This window comes from Haliaeetus albicilla, chromosome 4, assembly GCF_947461875.1.
Source record: "Haliaeetus albicilla chromosome 4, bHalAlb1.1, whole genome shotgun sequence".
In the NCBI taxonomy this organism is placed as follows: domain Eukaryota; kingdom Metazoa; phylum Chordata; class Aves; order Accipitriformes; family Accipitridae; genus Haliaeetus; species Haliaeetus albicilla.
Window position 1 is genome coordinate 19,384,078 of NC_091486.1, and position 20,795 is coordinate 19,404,872.

The window sequence follows — 20,795 nt, forward strand, 5'->3', positions numbered from 1 at the left end:
GATGCCAAAAGAAGATAATCACAAGTACTCAAGACTGCAAATAAAAAAAAAAATAAAAAAAAAACAACAGAGAAGGAAAGCTTTCAGATCTGAAATTTGGGGGGAAATCTTTTTTTTTTTTAAATTTATGTCTTTTTCTGCCCAATCCTCATTCAATATAGAAAGCAATCCTCAAAAATTGCAAACACACGCCTGGATCAGTTCCTTTTCCAGAAATTCAAGTCTCTGTCTGTGCTCTGTTTAGCCTACGGCTAGGGCGTATGCAAAACAGAGAAATACTTTATATTTCCAGACTTACAGTATTTTTATTCATGACTGTCTATGAACTGTCCTATTTGTTCTGGTTGCTCTTTGGGTCTTTTATTGTGCCTGATACAGCAATTTGGCCTGATGCAGAAGTGATTCATCCAATTACTTTGAAGAGTGACAAAATCCCCGGCAGAGATTAACAAATGCTTCTTGTAGTCTACATCTAAGAGCAAGATTGTGTAGGTCAGAGTCGCTGGCCTTGCCTGGGGCATTGATGGTGCGGTGTAAGAATGAGTGTCCAGCAGAACGAGAGGTGAACACAACTGTCTGAAACGCGTAGGCAAGCCGATTCCCCTTGACCAAAAGGGATGCTACAAAAAGCTTCTGAGACTTGAAGCACTAACATCCCCTGTGGGTTATGGTTAATTTATTCATTAGATTCAAGCTCTACTACCGATAGAGACGAGGCTGCAAAAATAACTGTTTCTGTTGTCCCCTCCTCCCACCTTCCCCATCTGTATTTTTAACCTGGATAGATACGTAAGAAGTCATCTTTAATGACCACTGAAAGGTCTTCTTGAATGAACTTTGCAAAAACGAGCAGCCTTCTCTGTATCACCCCAAATACTTTGCCTAGTTTTGTTTTGTGGTATAGATTTTTCATTTAGCCCCCAAGATATCAATTTATTTTCAGAGCTTTATTTACTTCCTGAAAAGGTATTTGTTTCTTTTACTCTGTGTTTTGAATGAATATATTTTTAATTGTCTTGGCTCTTACGAAGATATCATAATAATAAAAAGGATGGTCCCAAGAGTATGAGCAAATAGACTGGCTTTGAGTTAATGGGAAAAAGGTTTCTCGGTCTGGTCTGGGTTGAATCTTTGCAGTCTGCTTGACTTCTCCAGAATTCCCTTGCTGTTTGGCTTCTCTTGTGTTCATCTGTCACATACAAGCTACTTGTCAAGTCTCCTTGACCCTGCCTGGAGCACTTGTGTTTTTGGTGATGATGTGGTTTTGATTAAATTCTTTTTTTTTTCTTTTTTGCTTGCCTGCTGTGCAGTGAAGGCACCCTTACGCATTTCATTAACCAAAAGAAAATTACGCCTTTTTTTTTTTCCTCTGATAAAGACAACCCTATGCTGTCTTAATGATGAGTAAAACCACATTATTAGAAATGTGAGCACTTGCACTGTATTGTGCAAAGGCAGGATGAGGTTTTGCTTTTAATAACAGGTAACTATAAACGCACCATAATTACGTACTATGAGAGGGGGTGCGCCTTTTTCATTCCGGTTCATGACGAAGATGCCCTCTGGTGGCTGCAAGATAAGATGTTATTTAAGCTCTGCGGTAAGAGCGGCAGCAGTGGGACAGCTGGGGTGCGGGGGTCTCCCCCTCTGTCCCCCCATCTGCACTAGCAGCCCCAGGCAGCTGCAGCGGCAGAGCCTGAGCCCAGGCCAGCCCAGAGCGTCCCGCTCGCTCACCTGCGTCAGTCCGGTTAAAAAAAGGATGGGTCCCAATGGTTGGCTTTGCCGATGAGCGCAACGTTGCTTAGGAAATTAATTGCAGCCTTGAAACAGGGCAGCACCATGCACTGCAGGGCTGATCAGATGATCGCCATCTGGAAGAGATGAGCTGTGCGTACGCTTACTGTAATACATGCAATGGTATGGTTTGTCCTGAATTGTTTTCCCAGAGATGACTGGCTAGTTTCATCTGCAAAATATTTTCAGGAGAGGAATTCCTGGAACGGCACAATTTATTTTTTTTTTAATAACTGAAATCTGGATTTTCAACACTTCAGTACAAAATTCACCCTAGACCGGAGGGTAAAGCTTTGCTGTTTCTGGAGAAACTGCAATGAAGATGGAACTAGACCGCTCACTTAAATACAAATACAGTTTACTAAGAAACAACTTAAAAACCAAGGGCTCCCACTCTCGTATGCAAGCTCACTTCTCTGCTGCTGTCTTTCTTCAGTAACTTCTGTGCTTCTTAAGAGCTCACGGCACAGTGACTGCACTAGTGGCAACGGGCCGTTTACTATGGGAAGCCTGTGACCTGCTGATGAGCTGCCTCCTTCCCACTCAGGTATGAACCCTCTGCCCACCGACAGCTGGAACTTGTTGAACTATGGAAAGCGAGCAGAGCAGGGCTGAAGGAGGTCATGAACTTGTGATACACGCAGCTGCTAACTTCTGGAGCATTTTATTCTATTGAGCTTAGGCTGGCCTCTCTTAAAGCTGCTCGAAACCTAGTTTTCCTTCTGTTCTGGCGCAGACAGCAACACTTGGAGCTCTCTGAACACCCACTCCTCCAGCTGCACTTGAATGATGTTTTCTTGACAGGAGGAAGAGCTGGAGCACGTCACCCCCTCGCTGCAGCCCCTGCCATACACCTCCCTCCCCTCTCCCAGGGCTGTAGCTGCCTGTGCACCAAGGCCCAGCTCTGACCCAGCCCAGCTGCCTAACCTTGCCTCCGACTGCTGAAAAAAAGCTGTGAGAAGGTCTGTGGAGAGGTAAGAAATGTATAATTACAGACGGAAGTAGAGCTGTTGGGACAGGATTGCCAGTCGCTCAAGGATTCAGGAGGGAAAGCAGCAACATGGAAAGGTATAAAACCTAAAGGAAGAAGAGTGAGGCTAGTCAGGCAGCATCAGGTCGGTTTGTTGGGACAAGCCATCGGTGCCAGGGGCACTGACGGAGCTTGGCAGAAGATGGAAATGCAGCAACACTGAGGGTCTGCTCCAGGGAGCTGCCAGGACCAAACCTTCCCCTCCAGCCCGATGCCTGCCTGGCCGGCAAAGCCACCCTGGGTACCTTGCTGGGTGAGCATGCTCATGCTCAGCCTAACGGCTTGTGAAATCCTACCCTTCTTTTCTTTTCTGTGGGCTAGTCAATAAATAACTGCTTTATGCGCCTAGTTATTTATATTCTGCTTACTGATTATCTTTGAGACTGGCTAAGGATACCTGAACAAACGGATACAAAAGCAAGGCTGTAACAAATACCTGTAAATACATTTTCATACTTTTCACATTCACTGGAAGGCAAAAAAAAATTAGCATTTTCTCATTGGTGGAAAATATTTCCCATTGGGGAAAGACTGAAACACACAAAGCAAAGGTGATTTTCTATTCGTGCTTGCAAAAAACTAAAACTATTTACCAAAACATCCTATTTACTAGTAAATTTTCTCTTGGCCTTCTTTTAGACCATTGTTTTACTCCATTGCTCTTAAGTGCAAAAACATCAGCCCTGCATGTGAATTTCAGGTGGTGAAAATTCCTACTACAGATGACTTCGTTAGGGCCAGCAGAGTGTACATGCAGAAATCATTTTCCAAATGTTTTTTTTCCCCTTGGTAACGCTAGCATGCTAGGCTCTAAAACAATAAAGCTACTTAGAAAGCTGCCTGAGCAGGTTGATCTGAACACGTGTAGTGTGCACGTGGGAAGTCTTTAGGGTACCACATACCTTCACCCTTTTAAGTTCTCCAAAAATCTCTTTCTATCCTCGTGAAGCTGTTGAAAGAGATCACGTTATTCAGCTGAAGGGAGACCGATGAAACACAGCAGAATTCAGACCACCACTGATGTAAGTACTGAGTGAGGGGATACTGTTGAGAAAAGCAAGATAACTTAAACAGGTAAAGCTTGCCTGTTGACAAGCTGTTCTTTCTTCTTGGACACGGAAAAGTATCCAGTAGTATTTTCCTGTGATACGGTTTCTTCTTTACTACAGAAATGGGCCGCACAGGTTTCTCAGATGGCAGATGCAGTTAGAGCTGTCCTGAAAAGGAAAGACTGACTCACTGCACATGCGGGCTTTTACACACTCCCTCTGGTCACTGCACTGTAAATCTTTGCTGTTCTGACATCAGCTTGGCTTTTCTTAGTAGCTGGAGGAGAAGTTGCCAAACAGAATAGGTTTTGTATATCCTAACCCCTATTCTGGATAGAATTAATGGACCAAATCTGAAAGCCAAAAGCCTCAGATTTGTTTGGGTTAATCAATGCCAGAATTTGTTGGCTAGGGAATGATACAAATGATCTTTCACAGTTGAAATCAGTACATCAGTGTTGCAAGTGTTTGGAAGGTAACAGAATACATGTCTTACATGCCACCAAATAACACACTGGCTTCACAATAAGACACTGCTGGACAGGATAGGATTTAGTATCTTATTCCAACACATGTGAAAGTTTGCAAATAATTTTGGAGCGGTTGATCAAAGCAAAAGGAACAAGTGCAGTGAAGCGTGCACAGGAGGAGTGGGAGTACAAACTCATATAAATATTCTGGCACATAAAATGCATTTCTCATATGATGTTTCTGCGGAAAGTGAGGTGGCACACTTTTAGTCAATCATCAAATTTGTCTGGTACGGTGGAAGTACCATAGCATAAATTAAAGGTAGAAGGGGAGAGCAAAACAGCACTTTTTAATTTTTTTTTTCCTGAGAAAAACTGAAGAGTACCAGGAAAGTGCTTTAGACTACTCTGACTTACTCCACAAATATTCTAGCCCAATATGTGCAAACAGTCATTATCAGGGCTCAGCTGATTAACAGTACTTTGTTACGCTGCTGTTAATGCATTGCTTGCACTTGTCTTGCACCTGCCCGGTGTAGTTAATTTAGAAAATAAAGGTAGAATTTTGTTCAGCGCCTAAAGAAACGCCACTTTCTAATCACTAACAACCTACAAACAATAGGGTCTGTGCATGATCTTGCACAAAACATTTTTATCAGTACAAAAATCATCCTACATGAATATGATGCTTATTTGTTAACAGGTAAAAAAATTTATTAACAGCATGTTTGCAAGTAGGGTTCAAAACAGGTTCTATGCAAGAGGATGGAGTCAATGTTTGAACAAGTCAGTTGGTAATAAATATGATGTTTATTATATATAAAAAATAAAAGTATATTACATAAAGACATTGCATTATTGCAGACTGCCTTATAGACGTGATACACACGTCCTTATTATATCAGGCAAAAGATACTAATCTGCAAGCATTCATTCTTATCAAATACATTTGGAGTTACAGTAAGAGAGCTAAGTTTATCATAGGGCTAATTAGAAAAGCAAACAGATAGCAAAAAAGCCTTTCTAACCTGCATTATTCTGAGTCTATTGTAGTATTCATACTTAATTAAAAAAAAAAAGACTGCTTATTAATCTGAGATTAATTCAGTATGGTGCTGAACAAGAATAATATAGCAAAACCCTTTAAAAGTTTTCTGTATTCATCTTCCCATCCATTGCATTTTAGACAGGCAACATACTGGGCCAGCATTTAAATTACCACAAAATGGTTAAATGGTATTTTTTTCAGTTACAGGAGTATAAATGTGTTTAGTAGCACACAGTGTAAAGTTTTTTTCTCTTCATTAATAATAAGACCCATCATCGTCAAGGATGTCTTTATTGCATAAGCTAATGTAAATCAAATTTCCTAACCTCTAGGGAGTCCCTTTCGCTAGCTCCACTGTAAACACATTTATTCTCAGTATCTTGCATCAGTATCGCGTGACCGAAAGCTTGGGCTGCGCACTGCCTGCAGCACGACCCCAGCTGACCCACCCAGCAGGCTGCCTGGTCCGGCGCGGGGTCAGTGGAGCCCTTGGGATATGTCAAAACCAGGTGTATAATGTAAAGGACCGTCTCCCAAGAGGGAGAGGGTTCTCCAGGGCAGCACGGCCTGCGGCAAGCAAGCCTCCCCTTTGCCCAGCCGGCACCGGTGGCAAGGCGCAGGAGCCCGCTGGATCACCCAGCCGCTGCGCTCTGCCACTGGGTGCACCCTTGGGCACCCAAGACAAGGTCAGAGCCCCTCTCCTGCCACACACGTCGATACAAAGCTACGTCGAGGACCATACAATTGGTAAAGCACTTGGCTGAGGAGACACAATAGTTTGTATTTTCCTCTCTTTCTTCCCAAAGCCTTGCTTTGGGCAGAGCAGTCCTCTATCTCATAGACACCACCAGCAGCAGTGATCTTGCCAAAAGGATAATAAAATCAGAGACCACCTTTAAAGAAATAAACTGCTTAAAGATTGCAGCTGGAAGGCAAACACTTGGGATCATTTTGAATTCCAGCGAAGTATCACCTCTGCTCTCCAGAACTGGGTACGCCAGCCAACACTACTGCACTTGGGAAGACGAAAGCGCTTTTAGGCAGCAGTTCAATGCTACGAACTACCAAAGTGACCCTCCATCTCCACCCTTACTTCTAGAAAACTGGCTTGCATTTACAACTGCAGGGTGCGGGCCTGGTTACATACAACTCTCCATGTGGGCTGACATGGAGGACAACAGAGTTCTTGCATTTAAATCAGATATTTCATCATATATTTTATCATATATTTTTCATACGTCTTTTCCTGTTTTGTCTGAAAGAGTGACTTTGTAATGTGGTCTGAAAGAGTTAAAATTTGATTGTAACATAAGATAGAGGAGGGAAAAACCCAGACTGTGAAGCAGAAAGCAACTCCAAGCACTTCAAAATAAACGCAAAGGTTTTACCATAACCTGTTTGGGTTTTCCCCCAGTAAAGGAAGGGCTGAAGGAAAAAGACAATACATTTTCTTTTTTTTTTTGACCTTTTTTATTCAAAAGTTTTCAAAGAAATAAAACAGAAAAAAGCTAACAATCTAATCAAATTTACAGTTCAAAAATGTCTTTTGGCGTTTAACAACAAGTCCTAGGAAACAAAACTACAGAGTTATCTTGAACCGGACAAATAAGTTACCACTGGCAAGTTTGTGGCACTAGTAAAACAAAAATAAAAAATTAACTCTCTTGATCATATAGATATCTCTATGAAAATCTTTTTTTTTCAATCTGTACAAAAGGTCTTTCTTCATAAATTAATTTTTTATAATTTAATGGCTGTCTACTATGTGATGTTTAAGTAACTGATTATTTCTTTATGTACAGAGGTTAAATTTCCCAAATCTTACCCAGACAATGAGTATGGCACTTAGTTCAGACATTTCTGGCAGCAGCTCTTCCCTCCCTCTAACACAGCTATCATACTGCAGTTTTAATTAACGCAAAAATATCAAGTAGTGAGAGATCCAGGTTTGGAAAGTTACCAGATACAGGCAAGGTGCTGCAGGAAGTCTGGACTTTTACAAAGCAGTAATATTCCAGGGAGCATAGAACCAATAATACCACAACTTTTTAAAAAAAGAAAAAACAAAAACACATCTCTTATGACTATGTATTTCACTAGAATCTACACTTCTCAGAGCAGCAATTTACTTTTGAAACTATGAAATGTCACCGACATCTATACTCCAATACTCACACAAAATTTAAAAACTAAAAAATACTTGAAAGAAACAACTGCTTAGCCCTAGCTCCCGAGCTAGGATGATTTGGTCTGTGGAAACAGGGAGGGCCAGCAACCTGTCCCATTACAAAAGGAAATAAACTTTGAGGTAGATAACTGATCATATACAGCTGACCAGAGAAGTACACAGTTTTGGAAGACAACTTAATTTATCATTTGATTTAAAACATATGCAATTGTAATAAAGAGCTTTAGTAGCAGTGAATTATCTAATATGTGAAGTACAAATAACTGTGTATTTATGAATCAGGAATTTCATAGTTTCAAAATTGGTTTTCTTTACACTTAACACTTGTAGTGATGATGTAAAGTGTGGCACTGCTTGGATCCAAGTCTTCCTTCATGCTTTTGTGTCCATACATCAATTAAAATTATAAAACCTAAATGCAAATGTACAAAAAAGGCACATTCTCCTAACCGCAAACTGGTCCGGCAAAAATAAAGAGTACAGAAGACATAATGCTGAGACAAATCAGAATTATTGGTTACTGGCTCTTTGTTCTTTGGTAAAGTTACCTTTTAAAAGTGCCAAGTCTTTTTATTTTTATTTACCTACTATAGAGAGCTAGTACCCAATCAATTATGCTTCTACTTACATCTCAGCGTATGTTTGAAAACGAGTCTTTTAGCTTTTGCCATTTTGCTGTAATAGCAACTTTTCTGTTTGCTGAGTCTCAGCACAATCCTCATCCTAAAGCACTATCATTAGTATAAAGGAAGGACAAAAACATTCGGTGATATCCCCACCCCAATCTCTCTACTCTACCTATGCTAAAACTAGAACATCAAGTTAGTTTCTGAAAAAAAGGCAAAAAAAGATTTTACATTGCATCATACAGCAGAGTTCCTAAATCATTCAAACTACCAGAGGGAACTATTGGCATATGGCCTTACAAACAATTTATCCTATTAAAATTTCCCCAGTCAGAAAATGTGTTTCACACAAAACATTTTTTCCCCTCTTGCATTTCACTACCTTACATATTATGTGAAAAATCATTAAAAACACTTACTACACATTAAAAAAGCCAAATTTTCAGCAATTTTTATTGACTACCTTTAAAAGCCCTATGCTGCTGTTTTACAAGGCATAATAGACCAGCTCATTTGGTCGAAGCATTCTACACCATTAGTTTGGACTACTTACTGAAACAGCTACAGCATTGAAAGATTTAAGGCAAATTGGAATTTATAGAAAAGGATAAGACACTTCACACTACATTAAAAGAAAAACAGAAAGCTAAAAGACCAGACACTATAAATGCAACACTGCACTAAAGCAACACTCACACACTGCAAGCACAGAACATCATCTTAGATGTTTTACTATTTTAAACTTCAGAAAACCCATTTAATACAATTTAAAAAAAAAAAAAAAAGAAACAAACAAAATAAAAATAAACCAAAACACAAATTCTGTCATGCACGTGAATAAGTCTTCGTGGTCATCTGTGCATACCCAGAAATTTGAATATTTTTTTTGCGTCATAACACTTGATAAAAATTTTTTTTTTTTACTAAAATAAACCTGTTCATGGGAACAGCTACTAGATGAATTTAAGGTTTTTCTTATGCACCTTATAGAACTTATAGCAAAAATAGTTTTAGTTGATTTCATTATAAATAACATTTTCAAGAACCTGTGCAAAACTGTCAATAATTCCTAAAGCACAATTGATCAGTAAAATCCATGATTGTTTCAGCCTTTGCACCCTTCTCCAGGCCAGGTCAACACTGGACATCTGTAACACAGAAAGGTCAGAGCTAGAGCGGAGTTAAAATCGCACACTTTTTTTTCCTAATGCAGCTCTCCATAAAACTAAATAATTTCCAATTTTAGACAGCTGTGAGAAGACTAAGTGAATCCGGGTACAAATTTGAGAAGTAACAGAGGTGGCACTCAGGTGCTTGGCCCTTCCCAAGATGAAGCTCCCCACCAGCATACAGCCTGTATTGTATTTTCCCCGTCTATCTCGAATACCCGTTCAGCATGCAGAGTTCTCACTGGGGGAACCGTGAGACTGCACTCAAAGCTATTCCCCATCTTTGTTGTTTAGCTATTCTTGTTCCATTTTAATTGACCAAAAGTGGCTGAGTGTGTGAGCTTGCTCCTGTGGCATGTCCCAAGGCTTTTGATCTCTGGAAAAGGAACACAACTTTCTTTCGGTGCAGCCTCAGGAAGCTATGTGCAACAGCTAATGCAGAGACAGCTACTGTGCCTCCACGATGGCTAATACTTAACAGCGATTCAGGGCTCATTAAATTTGAAGGAAGACTTCTCGATTTACTGTATTGGCTTATATTGCCATATGCGTTAAAAAAAACACCCAGCTAATGAAAAAAGCTTTAGACAATTTTTTGAATTTCTCAAGGCAAGACAAAGTCTGGCATGTTAAGGCTTGTACATTTATAGGTGCATATGTAATTACAAAGGGGCGAGGGGTTAAGTTCCTTTGACTATCTTCACATAGTAGCAACTTTTTGAAAAGAAGCTACATAGTTATTAAATGTAGCAGCCAAAGGAAAGATGCTGTGTATTTCTGACTGACTGCATCCACTTGTGCAAATGTGCTAGTTGTCATTTACCTCTTATTTATGGCAATATGTATATTGACTTTTAATAGGACATTCCCAAAAGTGCTGCATGTGCATTTAGAAAGAAGCTGCAGTTTGACAATAGTAACGAAGCCACAACAATTAAGAGACTGCAATTAAGAGACTTGCCCTGTATTTAGGGCAAGAAATAACTGTCAGTTCCCTCCCCTTCACCTGTCTGAAAAATGACAAGTACCAACATGTTCCAGGGACAGAAATACCAAATGCCATACTCTGAGGCTGAATCAGCTGAGTAATATTAACCTCCCCACGTGCCCACTGCCATAACCACCGCTGACGTAGATTTCCCTGGCTCCTACTGCATATGAATACAGGTAACGGTACTTCTCTGAAGAATAAAATTGGAGGACTGGCTTACAGCGAACACACAGAGTCGCTCACAGAGCTTGGTATTCTACCCAGAGTCTTCATTACAAAATGTGTCTCAGATGGCAACACATCTCATCCTTTCAGGAAACTAAACGCTGCTCCTCCTGCCTGGCCCCAGTCTAGGGGAAAGATACTGACAGGCTGGGAGAGAGACGCAGGACGGGGACATGACATGCAGGATTACGCTTCGCTGTCTACCACAGACCTCTATTGGTAAGGAGGTTTTACACGCCCACAGGCAAGACTTAAGGCAAAAAAAAAAAATTCCTTGAAAAGCGGTTAACACCAGCCAACAGCCTTGGCATGGGAAACGTGCAGGAGCCACGATTTTGACACAAGGAGATGGATAACGAGAAGAGCCTGTGGCTTTGCTTTCTCCCTGCCCTGGAAGCAAATCAAGGATGTGGGCTTTCTCTAGATGCCAGCATTTGGCCAGACTACAATAATAAACACAGGTCATATGTTGCACTAGGCGGACTGTGCCATCTGTTGAATGTGCGAAGTTTCCCTATTGGTTTGTTTCTATCTTTACATTCTTGAACATATAAGAAATTGTTATGTCAGTAATGGGGATGAGAGCAGTGTTGTCAAATAGCACAGCTGACCTGCAAAATCAAAGGTAATGCCGAAATCTGTGTACTGTTAGATCTACACATTTCAGGGAGAATATCCCACAATTAGAAATTCTTTGCACATAACAGATTATGATTTTTGAGTATCTAATAAATGTGGTGAAGGCTGTAGAAGAACCCTTCTAAGACAGCCTCTAGTACATTATTGCAGCTGAATGGAATTTTTCAGTTTGAGGTCTTACAAAATTTTATTTAAAAAATCATGTAGTCAAATTTCCTGGCTTACAAAGCACTTAGAAAAAGATGAGTTAAGGAAGAATTAAATTCCAGAATTTTAAAACATGGAACATGGGTAAGGGAATGGTTAGTGCAAACAGTATTTTCAGGATGGCAATCTATAGAAAGCAAAAATTTTGCATGGAAGGAGTTCAGGTAAAGCTAATGATTGGTTAGTAAAGAAAGGCCATGCAAGCAAAACCACAGCAAACCTGGAGGAGGAAACTAAAACTCTGGAATTAGAGCCAAACAGGGACGTGGATTAAAAATTAATTGACAAAATTCTGGACCAAACTGCTTTTTCCTAGAATAAAGGATGAGCAGGGAAGTCTTCAGGAGACAAGGTCAGCAAGCATTTCCACCAGACCACTCCCCTACCTGTGGTCTGTAAGTCAGTCGCAAAGCTGCTTCCAAATATTACATGTACCACAGAATTGTATAAATACAGTTCCCTTTAGCATTGTGATTTTTGTATTTTTGCACTAATTCATTGTTATTCTTGTATACAGCATGCTGCCAAGATGAACAAATTAAAATCCAACATAATCCAGTTATGCTATAGAGAAATTATTAAAACACTATTACTCATAATTCGTTAACTCACTTCTGGAACCTGTACTTCCTTTCCTGGCTTCTAACTCTGGCCAAGTTCAAATTAACTTCACTGCCTGTCCCCAGATATTATCAGTGTTATTTAGATGACATAAAAGAAAAAACTTTAATACAGAACACCGTAAGTTATGAAATAAAATATCTTTGAATTCACATCTTTCATGTGACAAGATGAGCCCCTACCTCACAGTTACTTATTTTGCTGATACGTATATGGAGAATGGTCACTGGACGTCTCTACTGTAACCTGTTGTTGACCACTGGCTTCCTGCAAGTGAAAAGGAAGACAAGACATGAGGCACAAAATCAGGCAGCATTATCTGCAATCTCTATTTCCATGTGACTCATGCAATTAACAGTCTTCAAATCTTAAGTCTTTCTAACATTTCTCAAGTGGGGTATTCCAAATTTGAGGTGTTAACTGTGCATTGATTTACATTTCAGAGAAATAAAATGATCATGCAAACCTTGTATTTCCTCAGCTGCTTTGAAGATAATTACAAAAACCCACAAAACTTTGACATTGTAGAAATAAATACACAGAGGGAGCAAATAACTGCTAGTATATTGTCTATCTGCAAATGCAAAAGAACATTTTGCCCCTCTCCTTTTGAGGGGCAACGAGAAGAATGAGATCTACTTACCACATGGACAAACACTATCGCTTTGAGTACCGTGATGTGATTGGCACTAGGCCACACAAAGAACTGTAGCTGGGACTTTGCACACAGACCGCCCCGAAACCACGGAATTAATTCAGCTGATAGTGCTCTGGCAGACAGCACGATCAGCTAACTACCAAAGTCCTATTCCGACCCACATGGGCAGATGCATAAACTGAACCAAACAAGTTCTGGAGTTTTGGGACAAACAGAGTTTGAAATGAAATGTTTTTTCTTACAGGCTCTGGCAGAGACTCTCTAGCACTCATCCTGAATACAAGAGCTGCAGCACACCTTGTCTAGCTCCTCTGTTAAAGAAATACTGGTCTATGAAAGGGTGTAAGGTAAGTCAAAAGAGTAGACAAACTATTGGCTACCATTTAGTTATGCTCTTCAAGGGGACTTGCAGAGGGGTTTATTAGGCAAACATGCACAGTATCCTGAGATGCCAGGGTAAAAACAGGATTCTTTGCAAAAAGTTAGAATCACGGTCTGTTGGCAGAGAAGTTTGCTCACAGGAAAACTAAATGAAAGATCAAAACTACAATATACCCCCTAGCTTGTTCCTATTGGAAGTTAGGTTTCACAAAACACAAAGTTCATCTGAGCTATGCTCATAGAGAAGACTGCTCCAAGTACTGTACTGCTACAAGTAGAGGTCATTCTTTGTTAACAATACTCGTTATACTGGTTGAGAATAATGACACTTTATAGTTTTAACATACATTGTATTCGCAGTATATTCACAGTTACAATGATAGGCTTTAAACAGTAGTTTTCCTAGCAAAAAAAATAATAATCTAATATCATATTCATGTCTCTTATCTCTGGTCTTTTATAAAATATACTGACCTCAACAGGAACCGCTGCTGTCTGGACATGTGTATATTGGGGTATGTAGGCTCCTTGCATAGCTGTTGTGGCTGGCATGTACTGGAAAGACAGAGTCCATTAAGTCGAGTTAAAGTGCAATGTAAATTTAAGAGTATCCAAAATGCCTATCATTATATTGTTTAATAGATATTGACTGTTTCCCTAAAGCAATACAGATGAGAGAAAGACTTTTGTATCTGAAATTAATAGGCTTTTCAGAAAAGTGAGATACCTTCTTTGAGAAAACTCAAATTTAGACTTCAAAGACTAGGTAAAGGACTTTACCTTCTCTATTAATCGCAATCATCATCTTTTCTTTTTTAATTCTATTTGCTCAGAAAAGAAGGGTCTTTCAGTTTAGAAGCTAGCCTGTACCTCTTCTTCTGGTTTAGTTTCTGTTCCACATTTTGTATTACTTTCTGCAACTCTGATCACCTGAAGAGTAAAAACAACCATTTTCTCTTTTTCGATACAACTCTGGAGTTACCTCCTGGGGTCCTTTCATTTGCTTTGATCTATTTTTATTTACTCATTTCCAATTTCTGATCAGCTAATAAACTGAATAAAAACTGCTTAATATGATCTAAAAATGGAGACAATTCTTAATATTTTATTGGATGAAAGACTACTTAAAGGAGTACTTTTTTTCTACATGCAAGCTGCACATGCATACTGTGATCTACATGTAGTATTTTCTGGTTGTGTAAGTTCTATTTTGTATTAAATTGCTACATACTGTTCCAGTACTGCCTAATGAAAGATGACTCATCTGCTGTGTCAGAGGGCTTATCATCGACGCAGGTTGTAGTGACATGGTGTGGTCCATGGAGGGAGTCAGTACAGCACCCTGTTAAAACACAGAAAGAAAGAAATGGTTGCGGCAACACTCAGATTTTAATTACGTTTTTGATTTGGGAGTCTAAGTATGGGCTGATCTTCCAAGGGGATATACCACAAGAACTCTCCTTAATCCCAGGCACTGACTCAGGACGCAGGTCTGGGACATTCTGAATATTGTACTCAAGCAGATGTGTTTTGCACAGTTTGGTAATGGGGTAGGAACTGCATTGACTTCCTATGGAACACGCAACTGATGTACAATGCACTTGAGACACCTGCTGAAAACGCTTTGTAAAATATGAGTTCCACCAGATGCTAACTTTAAAGCAAAAATCTGCACACTACCAGGTATAGATTCACTTAGCTTAAGCTTTGGAATTTCAGGCTTTAGGAAGAAACTTTTATCTCATCTTTAGGAATGGAGGCTTTGGAGGAACATTTGTGTTAAGAGAATTCTACCGGTCACATGCAATGTTCACACACAAGACAGCTGCCCTACTTAATGGCTGGTTTCATTAGCACACAGGTTTTAGAAGAGTGGGTTAGCAATGCTGATTCTTTGTCTAAATACTAGCTACTGTGATGACCTTTCTATCACTCCTGTACCATTTTGTTAACTTCATAAAAAGTATATGTTGAATTTTTAAACACTTGAGATTACTAAATACAGAGGGCACACTCATAAAGTTTTCAGAATAATCTGAAATGGAGGGTTATCAACAAGTTTCTTTTTACCAATCATGTTCTACAAAAACACATTTCCAAATACTTTGTATGACTTATGCTTGCAGAAGTGTTGATTAAAATTGATGGAGGCTCAAAACTAACAGAAATAATTGCAGCGTACTGAAAGCCAGTATTTTGAATCAATAACTAATCCTTAAAAAAGAAAAAAGAAAAGAAAAAAAGAAATTCACAGAGTATAGTTGGAAAAACAATCATGTGATCAGTGTAGATGAAATGAGTCACAGGCACATCAAACACTAAAAGAATTTCCTGTCTGTAGACTGCAGGGTTCTCTGCAAAGCAAATGAGCAAGACAGCACCAGTCTTTGCACAGGCCAAAACTGAACTTAAGTCAGGAATCTAGATCTTTATTTTCAACTGTGAAATCTCATCTTGTATACCTGTGAAAACAATACACCTTATAGCATTATAACATATCAACTCGTGTCTTTCACAGCACGATTTGCAAGGTGTTTTTTATGAAAATCTGTGTTGATAGAGAGAAAAGTTTAAAAAAAGTTGTGTGCGTGTGTGTTTAACAGCAAAACCCACAAATACAACAACAATTAAGTGTGTGAGAGGGTGTTCTGGTATAGTATCACCTTCTCTGCATGCACAAGAAGAAAATGTTCTGCCAAGAAGATTTACATTCTATAATCTGCATGGAGAGGTTAATTGAAGTCAAGACAATATCCTTTCTATATCTGGAAACAGACTTGTTTGTTAACTACAGGAGTGCGTATATTAAAGTGCCTGTTATTATTTGTAATGCTTATCTCAAGAAACCTAGTAAGTCTCAGATATAATGGTACTTAATTGGCAAACGACATAGATAAGAAGCAAAATATCATGGGAGAGTATAGATTAGAATGCCTGACAGTCCAGTACAGATGCCACAGCCAAAAGTGCAGGGAGACTAGCACTAGTCATGAGCAGTGAAGCCAGAACAAGCTATGCAGGTTTTCTAAAGTGAGTGCCCATAATGTCATTTATATCACTACATTCATCTGTCTTTCACAAATTATCCAGTCTGAACTACGTTAGACCCATTCTAAAACCTTGGGTCTTCAATTCCAGCTCCTGATAGGTAAACAGTATGTAAAACATTGGTATTTGCAAAGTTCTTCTCATTTAAATAAAAAAAAAACAAAAAAGAAAAAAAGAAAAAGTTTCCGCAGGATGCTGACTTGGTAACTCTAATTGTCCTCATCACCTTGATACCCTGAAGGCAGCTTTGTTTCTTTCCCTAATAAAATGAGGCCCAAATTCAGGTTACTATCTTTGTTGGTCTTTTCATTTTGATCCATGATTTAATCATGATGTAATTGTCAAAACTCTGGAAGTAATTGGGCAGGAATTGGCCTATTTCCTGTTGTTTAAAGTATGTAAAGTGTTCATACAATCAGTAACACAACAACGGAGAAGCATAAAAACTTACTGGGTGCTGCATTATATATGGTTGAGGCTGCATCCAAGAAGGACTTTGAACCTGGAACAAAATCAGTATTTTATTTTTCGTTTTAGTCATTCTTTTCCTGAATAATCCAACTGAGATATAGTAATAATGTAATAAATCATGTTAAGAAGCCCCCTCCCTTATTCATTCACTTTTTAATGGAATTAGTCACTCTGTGGAGCAACATACCACATACACCTTTCAGAACAGTAGACTATGATTTTAGTGCAGGTCTCAAACTTTATCAAGGACACTGAAAGGGTTCAAATAGGTGCATGAGAGATTTCTGCTGTGTTGAAAAAGGAGGCACCTTCTGCCTTGATCAGAATAAAATAAATTATTGGATTTTCACAAGGGAAAAAGAAACCAGAAATTCTGCTGGAATCTTATTCCAGGAACAAGGAGAAGATTTAGAAGAATTGTCCTCCAAGACATTGCGGTATGTTATTCCCAAAGCACAGGAAGAGAAGGTTCTGGTGAGCATTCCTGCTCTTGCAACTAGCATGTTTTCTCTCCAAAAACACTGGCTACCCAAATACTTAAATTGAAGTAGGATGCCTAATTTTGCATGACAAGGTAAATTGAAAGGATTAAAAGGTAAACTAACAGATTACATGGTTATCTTCGTTAAAAAGAGCTGGTTGCAACAGGTCTTTGCAAAGTGTGCTGCAAGAAATATTAAAGGTAAGAATGAAAATGTTTCCTCCCCACCTCCTGTAAGTATGTAGGATAAGGCAGGATTCTGACCTGCACTGCATATGCGGAACTGACTCAACCACTGCTGCTGGACATTTAAAGCCCCTTACACGACTCTACCATCATTCCCAGAGTCCTGTGAACAGGACAGACAGATGACAGTCTTGAAACAATCCAGGTGAGGTTATTTTCTGCAAGATGGAAATATTTCTTCCCTCCTTATGTACTGACTTTCAAATTAGAGTTGTTTTTTTTCTTTTTCAATCAGAAAAAGAGCTAACAGAGTTAAAAAATGGAAAACACTTGAACCCTCCCTTTCCTCAGGGAAAAGCTTAATGGCAAAAATACTGGTACAGCCTGACTAAAGTTTTGGCTAATCTACTCATACTATGATAGTAACTGGCTTAGTACCATCATATGGGTATACAGGAGTTGCAGAAACAAAGTACAGCCAAAACTTTATTAAATTTGTTTACCTTTAATAAGAATAAATCTAGGAACAAGTTATACCATGCCTCAAAGAAAAAAAAAATAAATCATGCTCTTGAGATACGTCCGGTTGTGTAGATGACAGAATGCTACAGGTTTCAGTGAGAAGGGATCAGTAATGAAGATGTGACTAATACTCAAGTTGTGAAACTCTTCTGGCCAAGAACCTCCTTCCTCCTCAATACAGAACACTTGAATTTAATTTTCAATTCCTATTACTGTGGCACTTTAAGCATAATGATGTTAACTCTACCCACAATAATTTAAGCTCCATGCCATGTATATTGGAATACTGGCAACAACATTTCTGGAAACATACAGTATTGTGGTCTGCCTACCTCAATAAGCCCAGAAAAGTGACACTATATTCTCAAGGAGTAACTTTTACTTGGATTGTGAATATCTGAGAGTCTTATATTGATATTGATTATTGATTTTAATAAAGAACAGCAGCTAATTCTACTGAATGTTTTCCTGGGTAAGAACTTGCTATAATTTTTAGAGGTATTGCTGTATAAAGCAGAATGATTCAATATACTGAAAAATACAGTACTAGTGCTGTCTGCCAAGAGCAAACATTTTGTTGCATAAGTCACCTCAGAAATTAATATAAAATTAATCCAGCTGCCCTTTACCCCAGAGTACTCTGTTTTAACTCCTACATAATGCTTTGCTCGCACAAGAAGGCATTAGACCTCCAAACTAATATTGGACAATTCTTCCTCATTCTTCTCTCCTGGAATGAGAGGGTACAGGGAAATTTCTGCAAGGGAATACTGACCAAATAGCCCACAGTGCCTCTGTTTGCCTTCTATATGCCTTCTCCCTAGCCTTCTATATTCATTTTCACCCATAGTAAGCTAGAAAACTCAGCACGTCTCTCTCACTAAAAAGCAAACAGCCTCTTTTCCTTCCCCTGACACAGAGGTAAGAATTTTCCAAATTTAATTAGTTTTGGTTATTTATGACCTGAATCACTGATGTTTACTTCATCTATGTGTTAAACAGTAAAATGCCAAAATAGCTGGTCATTTAGCTTACACTGGGGTAATTGGAGTGTCTCAAGTAGTAATTACAGAGCATACACCTGAGACTGCCATACTAGTTACATTAAATGCAAGTTGTTTGTAAAGTGAAATGTACAATGCCCTAAAATTGGGCAATTCCGAAGAGATTTATATCAAAGTACAAAACTGTTCCCTATAATTTCTCAGCATGTTGAATTGTTTGTCAATATCCCTTGGTGGGGACACAAGATGACACCTATCAAAATTCCTTTTCAGGAAGCTTTGGGCTGGGCTCTAAGAACAAAAAATGTACATGATTCATGTTTTAATTTATTGTTCAAACTAAAGTAAGTTTTGGTTTAGAAACACAGTTCTAGACTATTAAATGCTTTACTCCTAATATAAAAGCACTGAATTTGAATGCTAACATAATTTGAACTCTGAACTCTTTTAAATTTCCTTCTCTAATGTCAAGCAAGTTTCTGAATCCTTCTTAGTGCAACTTTGTAACACATTATTGTTGGGCTTCCCCCCCCAAAAAAACAACCTGGAAGAAAGTTAAAAAAGCATGGAGAAATATCTTTGAAATAGAATTTAATTAAATCAAGAAGGTTTTAAATAAAGAATAATTATTTTAAAGATATATTATTGACATTAAAAGAACTTGACCAAGAGAAAACGAAAAATCACACTTGAAATGTAGAAGTGGCTACAAATACCTTGGCCATCAGCACACATTAGAGACTGTTTTGCAAGACACCATGTATCTCATTAAATTGCTGTGCTTCCTGAAACAAACACACTCTTAGTTTTTAAGGCCATCATTTTCATGCTGTACAGCATGAAGATGCCACTTCATTAAAATGAAGCATTATTGGAGAATTCATAAAACCACAGGTAGCAATTGATAAATAAACATAAGCTCTGATGAACCATTTCAGCTACAAAGTTCTAAATACAAACCTGGTATGTGGAAACCGGAGAAGCAATATATGGCGTAATAGACGTCTGAGTGATCATTCTGTTTGCTGTAATACTGTAGGGTGATGGATAAAATCTAGAAAATGCAGAAATATTTATTAAATGGCAGTTCTGTGCACCTTCCATAATGCAAACATTCTTCTTTTCTTAGCGTGCCATTATTTAACATACCCATTTTGTAAAGCAGCTGTGGTTGGATCATACGTGAGTGTCATTCCAGCCTTTAAAAAAAAAAAAAAAAAGTGGAGAGAAAGAGTTGACAAAATTCATTTTGACTGTAAATTATTTCTCTTACTCTTTCTTTAGTTGTATTATTCTTAACTGAAAATTTGTATTGAAATAGTTTATTGCTGTAAGTTAGGGAAAGGTTAATTGACAGACGTAATTACATAGCGAAGAGAATCAGTGATATTTGCTATGAATACAAGTTTCCAAGGTCCCAGCCTGAGGAACAAAATGCAATCTATGAAATACCTGGCTAAGAGAATCTGTGTGTGTTTGAGAGGCAGGGTTTGAAGATGATTATGTTAGGGTGTTGCCTACGCATATTAACTATATGAACGAATGGGGAGTGCTGTTTTTCAGAAGACACATTTGAATTTTCTTGTCTCATATAAATGAGGTGTCTAGGCTTGCTAACCACAGTAAGCCCATGAAACTATTATCTTGAACATTAAAGATTAAAACAGCCGTGACAAAAAAAAATTAATGCTGCACTGCATTGGTATACTGTTTTAATCTTATGAAAGTGATGTGCATTTCAGTGCTGCATAAACCAAAGGATTATGTACTACATGTAAATAAAGTTATGTTTCAGGTAGTTTTATAATATGAGAAATCTCTCAAGCATATTCCTGACTAAGTTGAAGGAGATTTTGTTGTTCACTTTAATGAGGTAGGATTTAGCGTTTCGCATTTTGCCTTTTTTCCTGTTAAGAAAGATACGGTTAAGTATTTTATATAATTGCAAACTGTCAGCTAAGAGTTGCTTGCACATTTATAATATGCC

The 20,795-nt window shown here is 38.5% G+C and overlaps 1 protein-coding gene across 7 annotated transcripts in view; it reads right to left on the minus strand.

Annotated features, from left to right (window-relative positions):
• Window positions 1-9,174: 9,174 nt before the first annotated feature.
• RBMS1 (RNA binding motif single stranded interacting protein 1) overlaps window positions 9,175-20,795 on the minus strand; it is a 149,280-nt gene continuing 137,659 nt past the window's right edge. For all 7 annotated transcript variants that reach the window (XM_069781222.1, XM_069781223.1, XM_069781221.1 and 4 more), the window contains exons 8-14: window positions 19,958-20,007; window positions 19,769-19,862; window positions 16,596-16,646; window positions 14,328-14,438; window positions 13,571-13,651; window positions 12,240-12,324; window positions 9,175-9,353 (exon numbers count right to left, since the gene is read on the minus strand). In XM_069781222.1, the coding sequence (XP_069637323.1) occupies window positions 12,247-12,324; window positions 13,571-13,651; window positions 14,328-14,438; window positions 16,596-16,646; window positions 19,769-19,862; window positions 19,958-20,007 (465 nt within the window). In that variant the 3' untranslated portion in view covers window positions 9,175-9,353; window positions 12,240-12,246. The remainder of the gene's footprint in view (window positions 9,354-12,239; window positions 12,325-13,570; window positions 13,652-14,327; window positions 14,439-16,595; window positions 16,647-19,768; window positions 19,863-19,957; window positions 20,008-20,795) is intronic.